General features: G+C 45.1%; 1 protein-coding gene across 3 annotated transcripts in view; it reads right to left on the reverse strand.

Moving 5' to 3' along the window:
• The window catches only part of SLC11A2 (solute carrier family 11 member 2), a 358,374-nt gene that overhangs the window by 309,512 nt on the left and 22,222 nt on the right, over positions 1 to 26,640 (reverse strand). The window contains exon 1 of one of the 3 annotated variants that reach the window (XM_078688844.1): positions 24,535 to 24,579. The exons of the other annotated variants lie outside the window; for them this stretch is intronic. Within the exon in view, the coding sequence (XP_078544970.1) occupies position 24,535 (1 nt within the window). The 5' untranslated portion in view covers positions 24,536 to 24,579. Of the gene's footprint in view, positions 1 to 24,534; positions 24,580 to 26,640 lie in introns of those variants that run through there. 3 annotated transcript variants of the gene reach the window in all.

Genomic DNA, 26,640 nt, shown 5'->3' on the forward strand with positions numbered 1-26,640 from the left:
AAAGAGTATCCTCAATGCAAATATGGCAGAATAATTAAAAAGCAATTTCAGAGTCAAAACTGCTAGACTTTTAATATCGGTCTTCTTGTCTCTTGAACTATACCTCACTGTTTTAACTATAAATAACTTTCTAGAAGATATGATATGATTTTAATATTCAAAAGAAACAGTTGATGGACAGAATGCGGGACAATGCAAACATTCACCCCCAGTCACAACGATCTGGGTTTAATCAATCATTTTTTTGCTCACCACATCACCCCAGTTTGGACCCAGCCACATGCAAATCAGTCTTGACCCTGTTCCTTGTGGGAACAGTCCAGCTCGAACTGCCAAGCCAGGTCCTCCCTGGACCGGAAACAAGCATCCTGGGACCGGTTTCAGGGCATCACCCTTCATCAGCCAGGCTAGCTTGAATCCAGCGGTGTAGTGAGCACGGGATCCACGTCTGGGCATACCCTTCCCACTTAGGGTGACATATGCAAAAAAAAACTGTTGATGGCGTAGTGGGCAAAAGAATGATGGATTTAACCCAGATCTTTTGACTGGGGGAGAATGTTTGCATTGTCAACATTCCGTTCATCATTTGTTTGCTGTAACACTTTTCGCCCTAAGTTGGATGGGAATGCCCAGACGTGGGTCCTTTGCTCACTGTGCCACTGGATTCAAGCTAGCCTGGCTGAAGAAGGGCGACATACCCTGAAACAGGTCCCAGGATGCTTATTTCCGGTCCAGGGAGGACCTGGCCCGGCAGTTCAGTCTGGACTGTTCCCATGGGGCACAGGGTCAAGACTGATTTGCATATGGCTCACAAGTAAATCCTAAAAAGCATCAGGCACATCTGGGCCAAGGTTGGATTCCTCAAGAAATGCGCTCTGCATTTCCTATAGTCATAACATTCCTGTGGCTGGAGTAGATGGTTTAAGGGTAGTGCGCTCCCAACCGTGGCTATAAAATGTCATACAGATAAAGCCAAAATTCGCTCACTTGGTGTAACTCTAAATCACCATATTATATTCTACTACCAAACACCGATTTGGTACCATAAGAATAAGCATTTTCTGAACATGATGGGGAATTCTGTGGTTTTTTTTTCCTTTCTCCAACAGGGATATTGGAGTCCACATCTCTCCAGTCTTTGTTCCTTCTGTGCTGCGCATACCTCTTCGGAACTGTATTACATTATGTTACCATTATTCTGGCTGGAAGTCACTTCATGGAAGGCATCTTTTTCACAAGAGATATTAAACCAGAAAACCATCCTAATATAGCGAAGTCAGGTCAGCGACTTTCACCAGGCCGTGGGAAATTTAGGTGTGTGGCGGTTCATTTGCTCGAAAAGGATGCAATATTTAACTTCCAGTGAGATGCTAGTAATAACACTCAATGTGCTAGCAGGCCCTCTTCAAACATCTATATGTAGGTCGCAGTGCACTGCATCGGAACCCAGAAGGGCTGACTTCGCTATCACATTCGCGGGTCAATAAAATAATAACCACCAACATGGTTAATATCAATACCAGCTGTTTGTAGTACTAGGAAATATCAATGACCAAGATGAGGACAGGAAGGAGCCCTCAATCTATCTATCTCCCTCGCTCTATCTATGGCCCTCACTCTATCATCCGTCTATCGCCCTCACTCTATCTATGCATTTCTAATACAACCATTCCGATTTTGAGAGGAGTAAACATCTCAATGCCCATTAGATTCCCCATGTTAGACTAATGTTCTGATTTGTTACCTTTGCCTCAAATTGTAAAGCGCTCTGATATCATTCGGGATCAAGTTCGCACTATATAAAACTTTATAAATAAAAAATAAAAATAAATACAAATAATGTACGGGAAGCATGTGCAAACAAACATTTAAAAAAACATTATTAAATCTGCAATTTCAGACAATTTCTGCTTTTACACAGATTCAGCCTAACAAAGGAATTCAAAAGAAAAGCAAGTTGGAGAACTACCAGTGCTGTTAAATAAATAAGGGCCTGCTGTATGAAGATTACATTCACAAATAAACACTGGCAAAGCCAATAGGTCTTGCCTATGTAAGACCTATTGGCTTTGCCAATGTGTTTTTGACATGTCGTACGACAGCTTGGCTGCTGTTCAGCATGGCTAAAAGTGAGTGGTGTAGAGGAGAGTGGCATGGAGTGTTGCACTGTGGAGTGTGGCCAATGGTGCCATGTATTGGTATAGCATAGTGTGGATTCATGGAGAGTGGCATACACTGGAGTAGCACAGTAGAGTGGACTGGTGTAGAATGCATTGGCAGAGAGTGTTGCAGAGTATAGTAGAGTGCAGTGGCATTGAATTCAGCGGCGTACAATGAAGCACAGAATGCAGTGGTGTAGATTAGAGTGGTGCATAGTATAGTGCAGTGGCGCAGAGTTCAGTGGCATAGAGTGGTGCAGAACGGAGTGGCATAGAGGAGTTGAGTGGTACAGAATGGAGTGGCATATAGTTGAGTGATCCAGGGGGCAGCGGCGCACAGTAGAGTCAAATGGCATAGAGTGCAGTGGCATAGAGTGACGGAGAGTGCAGGGATGCAGAGTAGAGTGAAATAGAGAGGCGTATAGTACAGTGCTGTAGAGTGCATTGCCATAAACTGTATTGGCATAGACTGCAGTGGTTAAGAGTAGAGTGGCGCCAAGTGGATTGTCAAAGAGTAGAGTGGTACAGGGTAGAGATATGTGGAGTCCTGTGGTATAGAGTTCAGTGGCACAGAATCCAGTGGCGCAGAGTAGAGTACAGTGGCAGATAGTAGAGTGGTGTGGAGAGATGCAGAGTAGAGTGGTGTAGAGTAGATTATTTCAGAATACAGTGAAGTGGAGTGATGCAGGGTAGAGTGCAGTGGTGTAGCGTGGCATAGAGTGTAATGGCGTAGAATAAAGTGGCGTAGAGTGCTGTGAAGTAGAGTAGATTAGAGTAGCATACAGTGGATTGGCGTAGAGTGCAGGGACGTTGAGTGTTGCAGAATAAAGTGCATTGGTACAGAGTACAGTGTTGCAGAGTTAGAATAGAGTGGAGTTGTGCAGAGTATATTGGTGTGGCATAGACTGGAGTGGTGTAGAGTGCAGTGGCGAAGAGTGAAGTGGGGTAGAGTAGAGTGGTGAAGAGTGAAGTGGGGTAGAGTAGAGTGGCAAAGAGTGCATTGGGAAAGCGTAGAGTGGTACAGGGTAGAGAGGCGTGGAGTCCTGTAGTATAGAGTTTAGGGTCACAGAATGCAGTGGCGCAGAGTGCAGTAGCGCAGAGTAGAGTGCAGTGGCGAAGAGTAGAGTGCAGTGGCGAAGAGTAGAGTGCAGTGGCGAAGAGTAGAGTGCAGTGGCGTAGAGTGCAGTGGCTCAGAGTAGAGTGCAGTGGCGCAGAGTAGAGTGCAGTGGTGTGGAGAGATGCAGAGTAGAGTGGTGTGGAGGGAGTATTCATGGTGTGGTAGCACACTGCCATTGCAGACAACACATTTTCTATTGAAATGACCATTACATTTCCACAGACATACAGTTTTACTAATAAAACTATACATTGCACAGACGAAAATGAGTTGAAATTGTATCATCTAGTGTAATGATGTGTTTTGAGCATATTAAAATATTTGTTTCAAACTTTAGAAATAACAGAAAATGTGCTTCTTTTGTGTTTCGAAATACTGATATATTCTGAAATACTTACACAGTTCATTTAAATGTTGTTGTATGCTAGAAAAAAAGCTCTTTCCTACCGCCACTATGCAGAAAGATTGTCACATGAATCCTCACAGGTTGAAGTCAGAAAAAGAAAAGTAAACAAGCGCCCTCAGAAGATAGCGCCTGACATGTGACCTCAGACTTTGAATGCACATTCCACATAGACTTTTTATGAATGGATTCGGTCTTTGTGAACCAACCTGTGCAATAATAGGTCAGCTCACAAAATTACGAATCTCATAAGAGGTGGAGACTCCCTGAAGAACCTGCCTAATTAATATTAGTTTGGGATGTCGCCATTTGGGATGGTGGTCTGCAAGGAACAGCAAACCACCACTCCTGTGATTCATTCAAAAAGTTGCCTTTCTTTTAAAAGCAGCCGTATTCCTTAAAAGAACCACTGCTGCTTTTAAAAAAAACGTATCATTAAAAAAAACATTTTTTTAAATGAATAATTTTTGACAACTCCCCCCTGAGGATGTTGCGCCGATTGCCAAAGGGATTAAGTCCGTTTGTGACTATATGAACCAGCTACCACCACCTCCTTGAAAAAGGGGTAAGGCACCCATTGATACATAGGTTACATATTTCAATTTGGAAGGAACACTGCTTCAATGCCATTGCCAAACTGGTTCTGTGTAAAACTATAGCCCATTGTAATGACTTGGCAGATTTCTTTCATCACCAAATCTATTCCTCCTTTCCTGCCTTGGATGTCGACCCCGCTGAGCAGGCGTGGTCAAGTCCGGTGGAAGTTCCTCTTCAACCCCCTGTAACCCTGGAATATTTTCCATTGTTAGAACAGGAATCCCTGGAATCTCTAGCTCAGCAAGTAAAATCAGGTTCTCCATGTGATCCAGCTCCACCAGAGGCAATGGTCTTGGTAATTCAGGACGTCCTCCCCACTATCATGAATCTCCTCAATGCTTCTATCACCTCCTGCATTGTCCCACCCCCCTGGAAGCAGGCTATGGTACGTGCACTGCTGAAGAAACCGACTCTGGACCCTGGCGACTTCAGCAGCTACCGCCCCATTTCCCTGCTTCTTTGGGTGAGCAAAATCCTTGAGAAGCACATCAATATTCATCTGATGGTTTTTCTCGAGAATAACCAGCTGTTAGATGCCAACCAGCTGTTAGATGCCACTTAAACGGGCTTTCGACCTAGACATGGGACGGAGACCGCCTTATTAGCGGTCACCGAGGTAGCTAGAAGGATTTTAGATCGAGGGGGATCAGTGGCAGTGGTCCTCCTCGATCTGAGTGCAGCATTCGACACGGTCAATCACGATGTGCTGCTCCGTCGCCTCTCCGACGTCGGAATCTCAGGTGGGGCAATACTCTGGCTCAAATCCTTTCTGAGAAATAGGTCCTTTCAGATTTTTGAGGGAGACATGGTCTCCCCCAGAAAACCTCTGAGCTGCGGGGTGCCGCAGGGCTCCTCTTTAAGCCCTGCGTTATTTAACATCTATATGAGACCATTGGCTGGGGTCGTCCGTCCGTTTGGTATTAAGATCATCCCATACGCGGACGACACTCAGCTAGTGGTCTCTTTGGCGCAGGAGGACGGCCAATCAGCACAAATGGGGTTAATGAAATGTTTGGAGGAAGTAAAAAGCTGGATGACGACATCCTTTCTTAAGCTTAACGGGGATAAAACTGAGCGGATGCTCCTGGGTCCCGCTGTGCCAACGCACTTTGACTCCTTCTGGCCTCCATGCCTAGGTATCCCTCCTGCACCCAAGGACAACATAAAAAGCTTGGGGGTATGGCTGGACAAAGCCTTAACTTTTAACTCCCAGGTCACGAAGCTCTCCACAACGTGTTTTGGCCTCCTGAGGATGCTGAAAAAAGTACTTCCACTCTTACCTATGGAGGCCAAGCAAGTTGCTATCCAAGGCCTGATCCAGTCTCGGCTGGATTTTAGTAACGTTCTGTACCTCGGCGCGCCCGACTACACATTGCGCAAGTTGCAGATAGTCCAAAACTGTGCGGCTCGCACATTGCTCCAGTTGCCACGAAGACTGTCAGCCAAACCTGGGCTGAGTAGCCTGCACTGGCTCCCGGTCCGGCAAAGAATTGCCTTTAAGGCAATGTGCTTATCTCATCAATCCTTCTGGCACAAAGGACCGGCAATTAGCCGCCAACTAATCACACAGTACCACCCTAGAAAATACCTTTGTTCTAGCCAGGCCTTCCTAGCCACAGTTCCCAGAATTAAAAGAATGAGAGCTGGTGGCAGGATGTTCTCCTATAATGCCGCCAAAATGTGGAACACCCTTCCCCTCCAAATTAGGTCCAACTCTGATCTGTCCTCCTTTCGCAAACAACTAAAGACTTTCCTTTTTAACGCTCACAACTAATTCCCTGGTTGATCGCCTCTGACAATGCGGCCCCACTCTCTAGTTAGAGCTTGGACGCCTCAGGGCAGCAATCGCGCTTTATAAGTTTACGTTTCATTTCATTTCATTTCATTCTGAGTGGGTTACAGATCCCATTTGATGAGTCGGAAAAACTATTTCGACTCACATAATGGGTTTTGTACATTACAGAAAGGAATTTTGTGGTCGGAAACCAAGTGACTTTGAGAGTCACACGATTTTGCAACCCCTTTTTTTTTTACATCTGGCCCTAAAAGCTAGAACAAAGCTTGAAAGATTGAAATACCATACATGAAACAAACGGGCTTTAAGATTGTTAGAAGTGGCTTAAATATGTAATAAGCACTTTCCCCAGAGTCAACCACAAGACCGAACAAGAACAAACAGGATTAACTTAAACCTTCAATAGTTTAAGTTTATGCCTCCCAAATAGAAAATTAAATAGTTGTTGGTGTAAAATACAATAAATGGCAAAGCTCTAGGCATTCTGCTTTTAACAATGCAACATGCATTTCTTTTATGTTCAACTACAATTATTTATATTTTCATTTACATCAATTTTGCATTTCTTTCTCAAAACGACCACGCAGTTCAAAACTCAAACACTGTGTGGATTTTGACAGCAGCCTGTTTCTCAGAGCTCGCAGTTTTATCCGAAGAGTCAAAAGAGGCACAAGAAAAAAAAGAAATAAAGGTATTTGTCAAGGATGGTTCCACCATACAACATCCTAATATAATGTGTGACTGTAAGAACAGTAAGCAATAGCTATCTATAGCCTGGGGAGATGTACAAGTCAAATCCAGAATTATCAAGCTTACAAACTAATAGCAGTTTAGGGCAGGTGAAAAGGCCAAGATCCAGGACCCAGTCTCCTCGTCAATCACATCTTCCAATTCCATGTGGGCCTGTATCCCTGTCCTGAGTGCACGGATCATCTAATCAGAGACACCATAACTCCAATTGTGGCCTTCCTTTCACAAATCTTTGGAACACAATAATGTGGTGCATTCTTTTAAATGAAGAGAATGTCTACAATGCCCAGAATACATTTGGCTGTTAAAGGACATCTCAGCACTATACCACCGTGGCATGGTCTTGTCTGGTAAACATATAAACAAGTGCACTCTTTATTCAAAATTAGCACTCTCTCCTACTTATTAAAACAGTTTGTTAATCCAGGATATTTTTAATCAACAGCCCTTACTGAAGAATAGAACTGATTGTATAGAAACGCAAACATTTCAGGTATTAATTGTATCTACCTAATAAGCTGAAAAGCCCTGTTGAGCTGTGAGTAGCACCCTAATGCTGCATTAACAGTAAGAGGTCCAGATCTCTTCCAGACCACGGAAGCTGCAAAAGAAGCAACATATTCCTCAAGACCTATTTCCAGGTGTAGGCATAGCTCCAAGATCAACCAACCATCGAGACAGTCTAAATCTTAGTCTCCATGTTCAAACTTGAATCAGTCATGCTGGGATGCATTGATTTATCTCTCAAGTCAAATGATCGTCCCCCCCTTCACGACAAGTGTGAACAATTGATCGGGACACAATGTCAAACCTAAAATTTTAGCCACGCGCAATGCATGCCTTGAAAGGTCGCGGACAGAAAATGTAAAGGGGCAGGAATATGTGTTGATATTTTCAGTTTTGAGACCAATGTCCAGAAACCAACCCCGTCACATAACACTGTCCTGTACAAATACGACTCAAGCAGCATCTTCGCTTCTGCTACACAGAGGGTCCTGGGACAGGCGCTGGCAAAAGGAATAATATGTATAGATCATTTTTAAGGCCCAACATAAAATGTGGGCACTAGTGAGCATTGCAAATTGTAGCATATTTTCCCCTTAATGTATTTTGCATATGAATGTTTGTGCACAGGAGCAACTCTAACAGAGCGCTACAGAACATTATTTCGCCATTACAAGTAGAGAGGAAAAAAATTAGGAGCCACACTAGGAAGAAAGAAATGGTAAACTGTTTATGGGCTGCAGATCTGCCCCCTATATCAAACTTGTCAAAAGAAATCTTTGCCTTTGGTCTAAGACCACGAATAAGCAAACGCCTTGGGAAAGAGGAGAAGGTAAAAGGAGGCTGGCTACACGCTAGGAAGGGGAAAACCTAATACTCCGAATACAACACAGTGATGTTTAATTACATTACAGAATTTAAAAGGTTGCACACTACTCTATAAGGCATGATGTCCGAAAACATCACTACTTCAAATAAGAGAAGTTCAAACATAATTTTAAGTAGGATAGGCTTATTCTTCGGGTTAGATGTAGGTTTAGAAAATGTTATGTTTTATAGTTAGGGTTGTTAAAGGAGTATAGCCAATGTAGTGGCATAGATATAATGACTAAGTACATTATATACTTACGAGATTAATGTAGCATGCAGGCTACACAGTGTTCCTCGTCGTACTGGGTAAGATACGAACAAAAGTAAGTTAAGTGATTTTTAAGTAAGATGAATGATACTTTGTGAGTTAGGATTTCAAAAAAACCTATTTTAAATGTGTTTTCCCATTCGCCCCAAAGGTGACATGATTGGATTGAGAAGAGAACTGAAATACCAAACAATGAGTGGAAGAGGTGGCATAAGTGTGTAAATGGGGAGCTGGTGGGAGAGAGGCCAGATCTGGAAGAGAAGGGACAGCAAATCCAAGAGCACTGGCAAAGCCAATAGGTCTCATCTATGCAAGAACTTTTGGCTATGCCAATGTCATTCAGCCATGTTGTACACCAGCGTGGCTGCTGTTCAGCATGGCCAAAATATTGTGGCGCAGAGAGGAGTGGCGCAGAGTGAGGTGGAGGGGCGTGCCAGAGTGGAGGGGCGTGGCAGATTGGTGCACAGTGGCTTGTCGTAGACTGGAATGGTGTATCATGGAGTGGCATAGAGTGGAGTGGAGTAGAGGGGCGTGCCATAGTGGAGTGCCATGCCAGAGTGGAGGGGCGTGGCAGAGTGGAGGGGCGTGGCAGAGTGGAGGGGCGTGGCAGAGCGGAGGGGCGTGGCAGAGTGGAGGGGCGTCTTTCTGCATGGTTGCCCCCACTTTTTGCTGAAATGATGATGTACTTTGACTGAGTGTGCCCTGGGCTCCTCCTAATCAGGTACCCAGGGCTTATGTTCTTTCCCTAAAACTGCATTGAAGCCTAAACCCAATTGGCTTCTACGGCCACAGGTCAGCCCCTGGTATCCAGGGTACTGTGACCAGAGAAGGCCTCTAAGGGCTGCAGCACTTATTGTGCCACCCTTAGAGGTCATGTACCCTGACACTTACACACTGCCTTTGCAGACTGCGCGTCTTGGTGCAGAACAAAGTGAAGAGTCGACATGGCACACATCCCTGTGTGCCATGCCCACAACCCACTGCCCTGGCATAGATCAGTCACCAGTGCTTTAAATGGGCCGGTACTCACCGGTACGGAGTACCGGCACTTCTTAGATTTGTCACTCTGAGTACCGGTACTTCTCTTCTGCCAGAGGAGAGTACCGGTACTCATGAAAGGGGAGGTCACTGGCTGAGAGTGCGAATGAGAAGGTGGGGACGTTTCTGTCAGCCAAGGCGCCACTTCTGTAGCCCCCATCTAAGCCCCTGCTGAGCTAATCGGCAGGGCTCACTTGAATAATTAGGTGCTCACGGTCACGCTGTGCTAGACAAAGCAGGGTGGAGATTCATTTTACCTGCTAGTGTGCGCGTGTGATTTTAAAAGCGCAGCACTTCAGGTAGTGAAAAGTACTTTAAACATAAACATTTTAGCAGTGGCAAGGGCGGCGGATTCTCACACTTCCTGTACTTTCTGGATCAGAGGGTTAATGCCCAGACAATGTGATGAAAGAGGCTCTTGGAGCGCTAATCTAACAGCGTTCTGCACTGAGAAACGCACCTTCCTAAAAAAAAATGCCTCAATTACCCAGTGTGCCTGCATTTGTATGACTGTTTTTTAAGAAAAACGCGAGAGAGAGAGAATCAGGAGGTATTTTAAAGAAAATGGGTGGCACGTTGTGTGTACATGTCTGCGGCGGCAAAGGTTCATGAATAACGTAGTAGGGAATGTTGGTGGGTGGGTGGGTGGGTGAGTGAGTGAGTGGATGGATGAGTGAGCTAGGGTGGATGTATTGATGGATGGATGAGTGAATGGATGGATGAGTGAATGGATGTATGGGTGAAAGAGGGTGGATGATTGGATACAAGGGCGGATGATGGATGTGTAAGTGAAAGATTGGATGGATGGATGAATGGAAGTGAGGGAGGATGGATAAAAGGGTGGATGATGGATGAGTGAAAGGAGGTATTGAGTGGATGGTATAAAGGAGTGAAAGGGTTGATGGATAGATGAGCAAAAGGATTGATGGATGAGTGAAAGGGTGGATGGATAGGTTTAAGGATGGATGGATAGGTTTAAGGATGGATGGATAGGTTTGGCTATGAAGGGTGGACAGACAGAATGGTGAAAAACTGAATGATGGATGAAAAACCGAATAGACGACATAATGTAGAGGGTAAATGATAGGATGAAAGGATGACTGGATAGATCTATGGAAGAGACAAGAGATATCTTCTGGGGAGGGTCAGGATGATTTGCTTCATTTGCTAGTTGCCATAAGAGCTTTGGTTTGATGTGGGGTTATTTTCAGTTTCTTCCTACTAACATGCTCAAAAATATATAGTATTGTGCCAAACATCATCAATTAACAGTATGGCATTAAGAAGGTGCAACTATTGCAAAAAAAGGAAAAGTTAACATATTATCGCATTTTTCTTTCATTTTGTATAATGAGTTAACCTGCTTTGTTTATATTTATCATGTGTTTTGGTGTGTGCTGCAACTATTATGGAAGTTGTTAATTATCATTATGTCTTGCCCTTAGCCCCGCCCCTAGCTCCGCCCAGCCCCGCCCACTCACCAACTCTAGCTCATTTTAATGAGTACCTGCACTTATTTTTTTCCATTTAAAGCACTGTCAGTCACCCCTCTAGCTGGGTACACTATACCAGTGGTGAGGGTACAGGTGCATGAGCCATGTACCCCTACAGTGTCCAAGTCCATTCTTAGACATTGTAAGTGCAGTGCTGCCATTAAGAGTATATGGTGCTGGGAGTTTGTCATTACGAACTCCACAGCACCATAATGGCTACACTGAAAACTGAGAAGTTTGGTATCAAACGTCTCAGCACATTAAACCCACACTGATGCCAGTGTGGGATTTAATTAAAATGCACACAGATGGCATCTTTAAGATGCCCCCTGAAAACTACCCTAGCACTAGTGTCCACGCTGAGTGGCTGCTTTCAGCTGCTACCCCTAGACATGTTTCTGGACCCCTGGGTCGAGAGCTTGCTGCTCTCTGGGGCCTGAATCAATGCACATCCTGGGACGAGGTGCCAAGCCTCCTCCCCCAGGATAGGCAGGGTTCACGAAGGGGAAGCTTCAAAGGCTTGCCTCCTTTGTGAGCTTCACCAGGCCACTTGCTGCTCTCAGCAACTGGTCCCCACTGGTTCTGACCCCCACTTAGGGTGGGAGAACCAGCGTGATAAACTAGTAAGGAAGAGAGGTGTGCCCACCTCTGCCAACTCCACCCCTCAGGTGGGAGAGGCGAGGTGAAGCTCAACTCTCAGTCCATGCCATCTTGAAGAGGGGGGGGGAAATCAACCAGGGACAGGCTCATGTCCCCCCTCCCAATGGAGGGTGGCATAATAGGGGGGTGTACTCACCCCAGGGTAGGGACCCATTGGTCTCTGCCTTTTACCTACCTGTAACGCCCCTAAATCTAGTATTTAGGGGAACGCCTGAACCTTGCTTCCTCAGATGAGAAGAAACTACAAGAAGAAGAAGAAGGACCAAACAGCCGTGCAGCAGCTAACAAGAGAAAGACTCCCACTAACTTGGCCCCAGCCCTACCGACATGTCTCCCCGTCGTACCTGCTCCTGCGAAATCCCGGTGTGTCCTGCAGCCAGCAACCTTGAAAACCCCGGAGGACCTGCCTGCCTTCAACCACAAAGACTTTGTCTCCCATGAATACAGCATTTGTTCATCTGCAACCTCTGGCCTTGGCGGGAAACCGCAAATCCGTACCACTCTGCACCCGCCGTCCACGGCCCGAGCTCGAGTGGACCAACACCACGAGGAGGTCTCCCCGGCGAGCCTGACCTGAGATCCAGCGACCCTAGACCTGCCTCAAGCCGACGCCTGCAGTCTAAATCCAGAAGGCCCCCTTAACCGCTATCAGGAGCTGGTAAAAAGATCCAACTCCAAAAAGGCACCCCAGCACCAGACGCCCCACAGACTTGTGTACCCAAACCGACGTTGCCATCAACCCCTAACTTCCCAACTTTCCTCTCAAAGTGGTGGTCGCACCCAGAAGACCTTCGTCCACAAGCCTGCAGTGCCTTTGCAAACCGGAGGTTCCCTATTGAAAACAACAGGGCGCCCGACATCAAAACAGCACCCTGCACCCTGCATCCGGCCGCCCTAGTGCTACTGAGGATGCACCTTTGGTACACACCCAAGTGGCCTGCTTGCCAGCAGCCTCTTACCGGAGGCCCCCTATCCCCAGTTGGATAACATTGGGCCTCAGCACTCTGCACCCAGCTGCCCTAGTGTCGCTAAGGGTGTAACTAGAGTGCATCCTTGACCCTGGGGAACCCCTGAGTCTACCCCCAGAACCTCAACTCCCACTACCAAATACTTACCTTAAAACCGATAACACTATTTTCCTCCATAGGATAACATTGACTGTTTTCTGTGAAAAGTTTTAAGTGTGGAGTTTGAGAAACTAAAGAAATTCTTTAAAATTGCATAATCTAACAAAAACGATTTTACTTACCTGTTTTCAGGAAATGTCCCCGAGTAGTATCTACGTATACTACTCTGTATAAGCCTAGTAATCTCAAAAGTTACTTACCTGCTATTTTACTAACAAGCATTTGCAATGCAACAGGTCTCGCTTCAATTAGAGTTTTTGGCATTGTAATTACAATTTTGCACGTATCTAAAAAAAAATGTAACGCTCAGGTGGTGTTACCGACATGCGCCATGGAGAGCTAACAACTGGCATACACAGCATAGACGCTATGATCTAGAGGATAACGCAGCACCGCAGGTTGTGAAAGTGGAATCGAAATAAAGCTGCAAACCAATCTCGCATACTAGAATGAACACAGGTGGCAGGTGATCGTGCAAGTGGTGTTATCTGATACAGTTAATATAGGTGTAACATCACAACTTTTTCAGACAGGTTCTTTCTCCCTGTGCAGCCACAGGTTCTCTTACATATATGAGATTGGACGAAATTGGCAGGGTTATATTATGCGAGAAGAAAAGTAAAATTCTGCAAGGAGATGAAGGTTATAAGGCAAATGTGGCAAATTTATAATTCTGTGGGAAACGCCGCATCCACCACAGGAAACCAAGTTGGAAAATGTGCAGTACTGGGCGTGATGGTTCAGCATGTGTCGTGGGAAGTGCTGTTGCATCGACTGTCGCTGTGGTTATGAGTGCTAGTGACTCGCTGGCGACTTGTCCTTGTACTGTTGCTTGCCTTTGCACTACCGAGGGAATGCTTTCCCTTCACATATGAAATGCAGCGGTTCCCGTGCTAGTGAGGGCCGGATTTCCCTGCACTTGGGAAATGCCATCTTTCTCTGCAATTGTGGTATGTGCTGTCTCTGCGCCTGTCTGATGCCAGCTGCCTCTGCACCTGTCAGATGTTATCAGACGTTATCAAGACGAACAGCATTTCGCACACAGTAGCTCAGTGGGATGTATGAATGTTGCAGAGAGCTGTGTTCTTCCATAATCCAGTACAACTTAAGCTTTCATCCTTTCTAGAAGATGGAAATGAGTACCGCTGAGCTGGGCAGCAGCAACACCTTTTTTAGGTCTGCCGGATAACCACACGTTGGAAGGATATTAGTTTTCATTAGTGAGCTGTGTAACGAGTCGTGCACGGTGCACCAGAAGTCGCAGTGTCTGTTGAAAGAAGACAGCGGTTGGCTCATAATAGGTTCTCTCTGAAATCTAAAGAACTGGAAAAGGTGGGAATTGGGGCGATGAATGAAGGTTAGGGATCACCGAAATCCAGCCAGGTGCTATTTCACATCTCGACACTGTGAACAGCATCTCTGCACACCGAGATGAGCATGCTCTAATTATATAAACAGCGAAGCGTGTTTTTATAGTGTCGATTAGCTTGTGCCATATCTATTCTCTGTTATAATGAATACCGTTTATAGCTCATATTTCAATCTGAATCGCCTCCAAGCACTGAATGTTGTGGTAAATGGCACATTGTATCTATTTCAGAAGGATGAAAAACTGAGTGAGTCCCGCTGAGATTCAAACTTCAAAACTTAAGGGTAAGAGAAATTTGCATCAGGCGCACTGCCCCACTGGTCTACGGTGGGGGTATGTTACCTTTACAACGCAACTTTTACAACGCACTACCATTACAACGAAACTTTTACAACGCAAAAACCATTACAACGCATGTATTTACAACGCATGTTTTTACAACGTAGGTACCTTTACAACGCATACCATTACAACGTAAGTATTGGTAAGTATATAATTATATTTAAAATGTTATATGTTTGGGTTTTTTTTAAGGGGTATTTTTAGGGTTCAGGGTCAGTTTTGGGTTTTTGGGTAAAGGGGTATTTTTAGGGTTCAGGGTCAGTTTTGAGTTTTTGGGTAAAGGGGTATTTTTAGAGTTCAGGGTCAGTTTTTGTTTTTTGGGTAAAGGGGTATTTTTAGGGTTCAGGGTCAGTTTTGGGTTTTTGGGTAAAGGGGTATTCTTAGGGTTCAGGGTCAGTTTTGGGTTTTTGGGTAAAGGGGTATTTTTAGGGTCCAGGGTCAGTTTTGGGTTTTTGGGTAAAGGGGTATTTTTAGGGTTCAGGGTCAGTTTTTGGTTTTTGGGTAAAGGGGTATTTTTAGGGTTCAGGGTCAGTTTTGGGTTTTTGGGTAAAGGTGTATTTTTAGGTTTCAGGGTCAGTTTTGGGTTTTTGGGTAAAGGGGTATTTTTAGGGTTCAGGGTCAGTTTTGGGTTTTTGGGTAAAGGGGTATTTTTAGGGTTCAGGGTCGGTTTTGGGTTTTTGGGTAAAGGGGTATTTTTAGGGTTCAGGGTCAGTTTTGGGTTTTTGGGGTACAGGGGTACAGGGTAAAAATAAAGTAAAATTAAATTTAAATTAAATTAATTAAATGAAATTAAATTACATTAAATTACATTACATTAAATATTAATTTCAATTAATTTAGATTTAAAAATTAATATATACTTACCAATACTTACGTTGTAATGGTATGCGTTGTAAAGGTACCTGCGTTGTAAAAACATGCGTTGTAAATACATGCGTTGTAATAGTTTTTGCGTTGTAAAAATTTCGTTGTAAAGGTATGCGTTGTAAAAGTATGCGTTGTAGCGTCATACATCCACGGTGGGACTGCCTCAACATAGTATTCCACGCCCCTCCCATTGAACAAATGGGAAAATTAGTAAAAGAAAACTTGACCACACTAGAATGTACGGCTTTATAATCAAGGCGCTCAGAATTTCTAAGTTGTTCTTAGTAGGTCATTCAATCGTGTGAAACTGATTTGCATTCTGGCTCTTGTGGGTGTCACTATAAGTACCAGAATGCAACGTGAATCACGACCGTATGAGCTGCTACGACGTGAGGTAGGACACCTCACGATCACCGGAAGACCTAGGCACAAAGCGGAAAGTAGTGCATGGCTGCCTTACCTGGAGTGCAGCCTCCTGGTGCTGGGGTCCAAGTGCTCACTGTGCGGGAGAAGAGCCATACACTGGAAGAGGAAAAACAAAGCTGCTGACACCCTTCCAAGCACTGCCCAGCCGAGGTTATCAGAAACGGGAGGGGAAAGGCAAAATCCACCCCGAAAACACGCCGGCAGCAGCAATCCAGGGGCCAGGAAGCGTCTGGCTCCTAGTTCCAGGTTCGTAATGTAACTGTTCATGCTACGGCAACTAGGACGTGAGGTATAGAGTACACACAAACTGTGCAGCAGGTCCTGCCCCGCGCCGTGATGTCACCGCAGCTAACATTGTCAAGAGTGTGGGAGAGAGGAGTGGCCGGGGCTGCTCAGTTCTCTGTATTTCTGCCTAGAAGGACCTTGATCTGTCCCCGTCTGATGTGACGAGCCAGCGTGACGTTCACGAGCAGAGCCACCCGTCCTCGGCATACAACAGTTGACTGCACAAGTAACCCTGGCGCTGCAGGGCGTGGGCCCAAACTGCGCGTCTGATATTTTAGGAGGTTATATAATGCCCTCGGTGAGCCAGTGCCACGAAATATACCCGCACAACTTACATGGCAGCAAATATAATATAATTCCATTCGTTTTATTCGTTTCTCAAAAGCTCTGTGTGTAAATATAGCAAGTGGGACCTGCGGAAACATCCGTGTTTCGACCGATGTAATCAACGTTTGAGCCACATCCTGTCCCTGCGTCGCTAGCCGCTTCATGGACTCAACATATATGTGCGGGACCATTGAAACATGTAGCATCCTGTCCCTGCATCGGTGTGCGCACGTACCTGCGAACAAGCACAGACACACGCAATTACAACGCCTTGTAACGTGCAGTAACATGAAAACATGTCACGCCCTGCAAAATCTCCAGTCCACGTGGGCGAGGCAAAAGGGAGACAAGGAGGGAAGAAGCAAGCCTCATTTCCAGTAAAAAGCGAGCGTTTACGACACGCGCCAATTAAAAACATGGGTGGAGCTTCCACCTCACTTCCAAAGAACCCCGACAGAAAACCAATGACAATAGGATCTCGCAAGCGAGCACCGCATGCCCTGCAACGCTAGGCGAGACCTAAAAAGCCTATTCAAGTCTATGTACTGCATTTACTAAGTATTGCATTCCTCTGCATCCATACTGTGAATCAAACCAAAGCGCATATACAATTATCATTCAAACTATATTTCAATTGCATTACTTCTGTAAAGTACTTACTGCTTAACTGTGCCAGGCTTGCTAGGTTCTAGAAAATAAAAGAACTAAAAGAATATTTTTATACAAAAACAATTGGTCTGAAGTTCAGTCTGAGTGTGTGAATTAATTTGCTGACTGAGTGTATACAACAAATGCTTAACACTGTCCTCCGATACTGCCTTACTGCTCGACCACACTACCACAACTAGAGAGTAAGGTTCTATCTAACTTTACCTCTGCCTACCTTTGGGGTTCCACTGGACTCTGTGCACACTATACCTCACTTTGGTATAGTATATACAGAGCCAGCTTCCTACAGCATGGCAGAGGGGAGGGGCGTGGCAGAGTGGTGCACAGTTGCATGTCTCAAGAAGCGTGGCTCAATGGTTAGAGCGGCAGACCCTGATGCAGAGGTCTGGCCCGGGACCAGGGTTCAGGGACCAGGGTTCAATTCCCGCCTCGGCGGCTCTTGGACTCAATTTCCCCAGACCTGAGAATTCTCGCCTCGGTGCCTAGTCTAATCATGGGTCCCACTCTGTGACTCTGGGCAATAGCTTGCTTAATCTCCACAACGGCCCCAGCAGCGCTTGGATGCCTGGCTTCACCTTGGGGGTGCCCAGGAGTGGACATTTCACAGGAAAGCCAGGATGGGTTCCACAGTGGTATGAATACAGCGCTACGAGGCCTCCGGGTAGAAGTGCGCTATATGGCGAGGGGTAGAGTGGCGAGGGGTAGAGTGGCGAGGGGTAGAGGGAGTGGCGAGGAGTAGAGGGAGTGGCGAGGAGTAGAGGGAGTGGCGAGGAGTAGAGGGAGTGGTGTGGAGTAGAGGGAGTGGTGTGGAGTAGAGGGAGTGGTGTGGAGTAGAGGGAGTGGTGTGGAGTAGAGGGAGTGGTGTGGAGTAGAGGGAGTGGTGTGGAGTAGAGGGATTGGTGTGGAGTAGAGTGGCGTGGAGCGGAGTGCAGTGGACCGGAATGGAGTGTCATATAATGGCACGGAGGGACATAGAGAATAGTGTTGTACAGTGGAGTGGTGCATGGATGAAATTTAACATCACCTCCCTGAAAACTGGTTTTACTATCGTCATAAGATTACCACAGGGCTCCATCGTAACACCTTCCCAAAAGGCAAAATGCCCAATTACACTGGATAAGGTGGCCAAGTAGTTAAAGCCATTATTGGCCAGAGCCTATCAGATTGTGTACAATCTTCCAAACTACACCTCACAGGCCCAACTACATTAGGAGCTTGGGCTGATAAAACAATCTTGGGCGCCAAAGTGTTCTTTCCTTAAGATGCGCCATAGATTTAAGTTTGGAGACGAAAACACATTAGCGCTATGTGACTCTTTTAGTTATGTAATTCTTGTAAATATGGCGTTAAATTGGAAGTACTAGTACAAGATACAATATACCATATAAATGACATTTATTGGCAACTTGTAGTGTATTAAAAATACGTGGAAGATGTAGCAAGAAACTGAAAAACAATCACTTTTTAAAGTGTCCAACCTTTTCATGAAATATGCCTGCGCTCTTCTTTTGTCCATAAACAAGCACACCGAGTTTAGTTAACACGCAGGCTAAAACTGCACATTCAAAATTGGCTTCGTGAATCCAAATCTAGATCAACCAGTAAAACTCAAAGGCTATAGGCCTGAACTCTTGTGCAGGAGAGTAAGAAAGGAAACAAAAATCGGAGCAACAACATGCCAAAGCATGAAAGTGTCACGGACACTACAGACAGCAATACACAACCTTCTACCAGAGATGAGTAGATCCCAGTGTACCAACATCTCAAGGTGGATATGCCTGCTCTGACCTCTAAAAGCCCTTCCAACACACCTGAATAATGTTGAAACCTAAAACCGAATCACTGTACTCATTTGCTGCAAGTTGCTTCTCGTGGAAAGATGTAGCAGCCTCAACCTGCTGAAAATCATCTCTTGCACGCTACATTTTGAGCTGGACTAGAAAGGCAGCAGAGGTTGCAATACCACGTATTTAGAGGTCCCTTTTCACCTGGAGTATAGTTCTCTTTCACAGGAGGTCTCACCTCAGGAAACATAATTCAAGAACATTCTGTGCCTTAGTTATTTACGTGGATTGTAACTTGCAAAATTCTATGTCTCTGTTGAATGAGGGATTGCAATGATTTGTCACTTAGTTTCACCTTACTTCTCTGAGCCCTAGAGGAAATCTGTGTGGTCTCTGCACCAGGAGTCGGTCCAAGTCCCTAGCACATTTTTCTCATTTCAGATGCCAGTTCATACACTTGAAGGGAGGCTGAAACATCAAGTACTCAAAGGTGCATACCCCTTCATAAATGTTCCATTAGTTCGGTTTCAATTTCCAACCTACAGCACAGTCCTTGTAGGTAGAGTACCTCTCCATTGCCTCCTTGGAATCTGCACAAAGATGTCTTGCTTCTGCACCTTACTCACAGTAATAGCCAAATCCCACTCCAACTGCAGCACTCATTTGCACTCAGTTGCTGAGGCCCACCATTTTTTCCTCTACCGTTCTCCTCAATGCTACAACGTCCTCAATTATGTGTAAAACACTACGTTTATAGAGCGATGGCAAGTTCCTTCTCCCCTAGTGAGTTGGGCTTCCTAACATGGCTCCTGAACCTGCTCTCTCAAACCCTTCTTTGAGGTGGAGCATCTAAGCTGAGATGGTCTTCCCCCTCTTAGAATGTTTAGACTAGTATATGGTTTCTAAATGTGTAGACGGCTTCTTTCCTGCAACCTATGCAGTGCACTGCCCCTGGAGTGTTCCAACCTGTGGCATGCCTCCCCCAAAAGGTCCACGGAAGGCCAGCCACCAAAGTCTGCCTCACAGATAGCCCATGGTGGAGGGTATAACTATGGTGACTCAAGGGTATCCCGTCTCCTCCTTCAGCACCCTCTGCCACCTGATCGACCCCCAGTAAAGAAAGCTGACCAAGCATGGTCCCAGTTAAACAGCGACACTCCAACGGCCAATTATCTGCCCGTCTACCCCAGGTAGCACCAAAGGATGGCAATGTATTAACGGCCTTCATACATTACAGACTAGGTTCTAGAGGCAAGGCCCATGTCCGTCATGGAAGGGAATATGTGAGATCCCAATCAGTGTCCCCGCTACCTGCATGGGGGATTCAGACAACACAGCAGACTAGCAAGGAGAATGTGTCGGCAGTGGAGCGGATCACTGACGGCAACTCCAAACTGTCAAGGACACCTTGGACTCTGGCCAGGCCAGTCCCACCCAGTAACCCAAGTTTGACAATCTTTCTACACCACGTTCTACATTTAAGAACATCACTGAGTTGGTTGTGATTTCCAAAATGATGGAGCAGGCCTCCCCAGATGATTGCCAATACAGCCTCTTTCAGCCCTATTGAAATCTTAATGCACAGGTTATAGCCAATAACATTTTCCAAAGTATGTTACTGAATACAGGTGAATCTGAGCACTTCTCAAAAATGCCTATGTGAGCATGCGGAGCAGAGCCACGCCAATTCTGCCAGCTGCCACTATATGCAGTAAGCTAGAGGCTTTACTGAATTAAGAATGTCGGCTTAGTAAATGGAAATTACCTTCAAACAATGCACACATTGACAGGACAAACCAGTTTGTTGTTTGCCTGTGTACTAGAAAGTGGCACCACTAACATATAGGAGATGTCTGGGAATAGGGTGTCATTGGTTGTAGCCACATTATGGGAGTGCCTAGCAAAAATATGAGACATATATATATATATATGTTTTACACACAAAGATGCACTTATTTATTTAACAAACGAACCGGGTTTGTTTGTTAAATAAATAAGTTCAAGACTTCCACTTCGGAGTGCTGTGCATCTTTGTGTGTAAAATTGAATTCGGAGCCAGGATCCGGCTCCCACGCCAAGCACCCACTGCCAGAGCGCGCTGAAAGAAGGATCACTTTGTGGAGATATATATATATATATATATAAATAATCACATGACCGGTTGCTTGTATTTTGGTCAAAGACCTTTTTCAACTATACCTGTGGACAAACTGAAACCTGGCAACAAATGAGTTTGTTCACTAAAATGAAAGTCTGGTTTTGGGGGCACAACTGGTGTAGCAAGAGAAAGCAATTTACCTTATGAAGGACTAATTGAATTTATTTAGTAAAGGTTGATATCTGAAGAACAGCAAATCAGATCCCTTGGACAACATTGTTTTGTTATGAAAATGGCAATCTGACACTTTGAGACACAATTAGCGCATTTATAAAAGTATTTTTTTGGATCCTGATCAACAAAAGAATCACCTTCAAGCTCATTTCGCACGCCTAACAAGGCCCTCCACATCGGACCTGCAAACCTCAACCACCACCTCTCCTTCTACACTCCCACCTGACACCTCTGCTCCGCCAACCTGGCCTTGGCTGCTATCCCATGGATCCGAAAAGCACATTACGAAAGAAGATCGTTCTCTTACCTCGCAGCAAAGAACTGGAACTCTCTTCCTCTACATCTCAGGTAATCACCCTCACTGCCTTAATGCAGGAAGGACCACGAGGCCTGGCTCTTTGACTGAACTGCAGAACCCCCCCTTCTCCTCCTCCCGGCGCCTCGAGACACAAATGGGTGATTAGCCACGCCCTATAAGAACCCCGATTGAATGAATGTTTCAAGGTGATATTTGAGAGATTATTCAGGGTGACAAAGGGTCAGTTAATGCTGATGTTAGGGAATCACTTCATTGCTGCAGCGACGGTTTTACCTAGTACAAATAGAGGCATTTCAAGTTCCATTTTAATAGCTTTTTGTCACATTATTATCAATGTGTGTAACTGCTGCCTAAGGGCCTAGGAGCGTCGTGACCTAGCTCTGCTGTCAAATTGTAGGATCTTAATGTACAAAATGATGGCAGTGGCTTCAGAGGAAAAAAAGCCAGCACCTCCATTTAGTTTGCAAATGTACATCACAATATGTCCTCTGGCGTGCTCAATGTAAACACTGTGCCATCCACAGTGTTACTCAGTACATAGAGAAAAATTCTTCCATACACATTCATTATAGAAATTCGAACAACAGAGTACAGCACAACAAAAAGTTCCAACTGACTATCATTAGTCAGAAATGTATTTATTTCCAAAATGAGCAAGAGATTAAACAATCAGTATAGCGTAATCCGTGGGTGGCAATAAATCTAAATAGTCGCTAACTATAACAGGTGAACTAGAAAAACCGGTTGTGATAAACGAGTAGAAGTCAATGTATAAAGCTTCTGAAAATTATTGGTCTTCAGTTAAAATCCAAAAGAGCGTAGTTTCCTGCTCCCATCACGAAAGGTTTGTACAAACTCACGGATTCTTATCAGAATTGGTACACACCTTTGAATTTTATCACTGGAGAAGACAAGGGTGCTTTCGCTGATTTTTCTGCATACAGATATTAACTTAAGCCTTGAGAAAGTTGTTAAACGACGAAACACGTGTCGGCTGTTTATTTGCTATACCTACGTGTCAACATTTCTGAAAACTGATCCACCTATAATCAAGATTTCACCACACTTCTCCTTACATGCATGTTCTCAGTCAAGTTAATTATAAGCTGATAGTATAGCAAGTATGACGGGCTGGGTGGGCAAACGAAAGTAAATATTTTTGTAGTATAACACAAGACTTGCCAAATTGCAACCCCAGGCTATTTTACCGTGTTTTAAAAAAAAAAAATTACAGCATGTTCTTCTGCTACTTGGCCTTTTCAGCTCCCTGTTGCAGGGAGCAGATATGCTGTTTGTCAGCGGAGGATTGTGAGTGGGGGCGGGGGGGTGTACCAGCTATGGTCCGAGTTTAGCTTTTTGGTCGTGAATGGATTTCCTCTGAGTGTTTTTTCATTATGGGGAAAAGTTTTGGGAGCAGACCTGCTGCCGAAATGTGTGTGAGGGCGGAGATGTTTCTGAACTGGTTTTGCAGAACAGTCCACAGTTGGTGTTCGAAACGTGTGGCCCTCCCCTAAACCAAAAGTAGTTGTGGTATTGACATCTATAGTTTTAGGGTCTTAGTGGGCCTCATAGAAATTGTCATGTAGGGCACTTTGCCCTCATTTATTTCAAAACCTTTTGGATGGATGGGCGTGGGGCACAGGTAAGGAATTACTTCAATGTGCAGATCATGGGCATTTGGAAGATCTCATAAGAGCCCCTTCAGAGCGTTCTACAAAAACAAGGACTTGTCAGCCATTTTCTTTGGGAAACTGCTCTTAACAATGCCCCATTTTGAATGTGGCACCATTTTTAACTTTTAACTAGGTGTGGGGGGAGTGGAAATCTCTCAGACGGCCAAGGCCAATGAAATTAAGGGCGTGGCTTTAAAACACAAACTGAAAATCTGTGCTTAGCATAGTGTGCCATCGGACTGATATTTTGCTGCTTCTGTGACTGAATCCAGATCTATACATTCAACACCTACAACAAGCCAGGGCTACTGGCTTTGTCAATGGTTGTTAGCTGCATAAGATAAATAAGTAACAACTATGGCTTCGTTGTAAATAATATTGAAAGTGCTTCCCTCGTGAAATGATGAAACTATGAAAGAACTTATAACTTGACTCTGACGTAACCTCAAAGGCAGTGAAGGGTGGTACTGCAACCGCGTTAAAATGTATTTATTTCACAGAGGGTGAGGGCAAAATTGGAGAGCCCGATAGGGACCAGCCTCAGCACCTATTTTACCGGCAGGACCCGGCCCACTTAAAGCCCAGCCGAGCACCCCCCCCCCCCCCCACCCACCTTTCAACACCATCAAACCCTATATTTTACCCATTACCGAGAAGCCTTTCAGATTGCAGAGCGCTCGGTGCAAAAACACACACAATGTTCCTTAATGAACGGTATTACGAAATTTCCCTTGAAAGGACGTCTCGGTAGGAACATCGAACACAAGACGAGCATTATTTCACGTTATTAGAGGTTAACGCATGACTGCTTTCCTTAGACCTCAACACTCGGACACCCGATATTCCGCCGGCCTCGGAAGAACAATTCCACGTTGATAATGCCAACATTTCATAAGAGGAAACGGGGTGTTTGGGGTGTTACGCCCCCCTTAATACATGTATTCTCTAGTAAATAGTTGGGTGCAGGTGCTTTCAGTGGGTATGGTTAGGTGGCAAGTCGGATTCCACCGCGGATTTTTACAAGTGCACCCAGACTAAAAAAACTCTCTCTCTTCTCTGTTTTGAAGTTCTTAAAACTGTTATTTTACAACATATAAGAAACCTTAACAATCCGCATTGCTGTTTCTTCCCACTGCCCCTTAAGCCCCCTCCTGCACTACTTCTAAAACAATGTATTTTACCATGATATGCCAGGGTGATTGCTGAGAAATGTGAAGCTTGCAACTGACCCTGCTATGAACCTGGGAGGAAAAAGTCATTGACTGCAGATCTGAACAATGACAACGGTGCACGAGGGGGGGGGGGGTTATATAACTCAATAATCTTTCACCTCAAGAGTATAAACATCCGCGCTACTCACTGTGCAGCCGCAGCTGAGCCCCGTCGACGCCTGGCAATGATCAGCAGTGCGAAGGGCACCAGTGCCACCTGCTTATCTCAAGGTGCAAGACACCGCCTTTTGGGCGGGTATACCGTTGCTTCGCCCCTATCTCGGCCAACAAGATGAGCATGAGCGAGTGCATGGGGGGCGGGAACTCCTCCTGGGCACACATGACTGTTTCTCGGCGGCAGGCCTCGCGACATGAGGCGGCACCGGCCCGTGGAGGCCCATTCATGAGGAAAGAGCTCATTCTAAGACAGGGCCCACTTAAAACCTCCAGCCTCTTCCAGGAACAAAGGTTTAATTCCCTACAACCACCCCCCTCTTATTTTCAAAGGCGTGCACAATAATAACCAGGGCCAATGTAATTATGTGGCAGGAGAAGGCTTAATTATGGTTCATTTGACTAAATTATCCAGCAAGAAAAGCCAAATTATGCGGCATAAAACGGAACATTTTGTGATAGTATTACTTCATTATTTTGTCATTATTACTCTTTTTTAACACTGTCTTGGCATAGATTGCCCTTCATAAGTAACAGTTTAATACTCAAATATAGCAATAAGAAACAGGAAGTTTACCAGTCAACCTTTGCAAGGGGCCTTCCACTGCACAACACACGTTGCTGCATTTTTAGTAACTTTCAAACCGTTTGAGCTAGAAAGTTTTTAAAATCTGCAAATTATGCTGCAGATAATGGATTGTGAGAAAAATGAGGTAAATCAATAATTAGATTACACCCATGTAATAAAAAATATGCGCACTTCCAAATACTGCAGTGAAAATACAACCTTCAGCAACTATCCCAGTAAGCTCGACTTCCTGGAACTGAATGAGTAGGACTTCTTCTACAATTAAATCCTAAATACTCCCAAGAAGACACCCAGCAACCGTCACATATCCCGTGCGCAACCAACATCCAATGAGCTGCCCAAAAACTAGCATGTTGCACCTTCATTCAGCAAGAGGACCATGATCATCACAGACCTTCATCAACTGGAAGCGGATTGGCTTGCAGCTACAGTCATACTTATTACTGCAGGCAATACAGTAATTGGCTGAGAAAGGGGGGGGGGCATTAACCTTTCCAGGGAGTTAAGTAATGCTATAATGATCCAGTAGCCAATCAGAAGCAGACTCTCACAATTCAGGCTGCTCAACCAAAACCCATATCGGGTACTCAATATGAGGTCACGGTTACCACTGCCTGTTAACCAGCGTTGCAGGCCAATAAACAAGGGGAAAAAAGAGCAGGCCAATCAGCGAGCATACAACTGCCAGACGATAACATGCTAATAAATACAGGCAATTAAAATACAGGCATGCTACGAGGTTCTGGTTTTGGTCTAGTGACTCACCCTCATCTTTCTCCCCACTCTCTTGTTCTGATGTTTCAACCTACCGCACTATGTCCTGCTACTCCTTTGATGTCTATGTCTGACAACCATCTAGTCCCTGTCCTGTTCTGTCCTGCTCCACGATCTTCTTTGTCAGACCTGTTTCTCCTACAGTGGGATGGATCTCTATTCTTCCTGGGGTAGATTTCCTGTCCTGTCCTGTCCTGTCCGGTCATGTTCGATCCCTGCCCTATCCCGGTCTGGTTCTGTGACCTGGACCTGCTCTGTACCTGTCCTGCTCTTCTCTCCTCAGGCCAGGTGGCCCTTTCCCCTGCATAAAAAGGGATATTGAAAAGGACAAGGCCTTAGAGGGCATATTCGGTCCTCTGTGGAGGGATATCACCATCCACCACACGGCAGAAAGGAAGGATTCAATCCTCAGCGATCTGGCCAAGGAAAGGAGACAAACCCCCTACAATGGCTGTGAATTCCCAAGTTAAGAACCTTGAATGTTGAGATGAACGAATGTAAGGAGTGATCGCTTGTAAGTGAAAGCGGAAAATTTGAAACACACAAACGGGCAGCAGCACTTATAGCATTGCACATGCAACAATATTGATTCAATGGAGGGTGCATTACCATCAATAGGTCAAAATGCCTAAATGACCAATTAAACCAAAGACATGTTAAAGATCCAGAAGAAGCGCACCAGAAGTGTCACTACTGCTACGTATTATTCCACTTCAAC

Source organism: Lissotriton helveticus, chromosome 1_1, assembly GCF_964261635.1.
Source record: "Lissotriton helveticus chromosome 1_1, aLisHel1.1, whole genome shotgun sequence".
Taxonomy (NCBI): domain Eukaryota; kingdom Metazoa; phylum Chordata; class Amphibia; order Caudata; family Salamandridae; genus Lissotriton; species Lissotriton helveticus.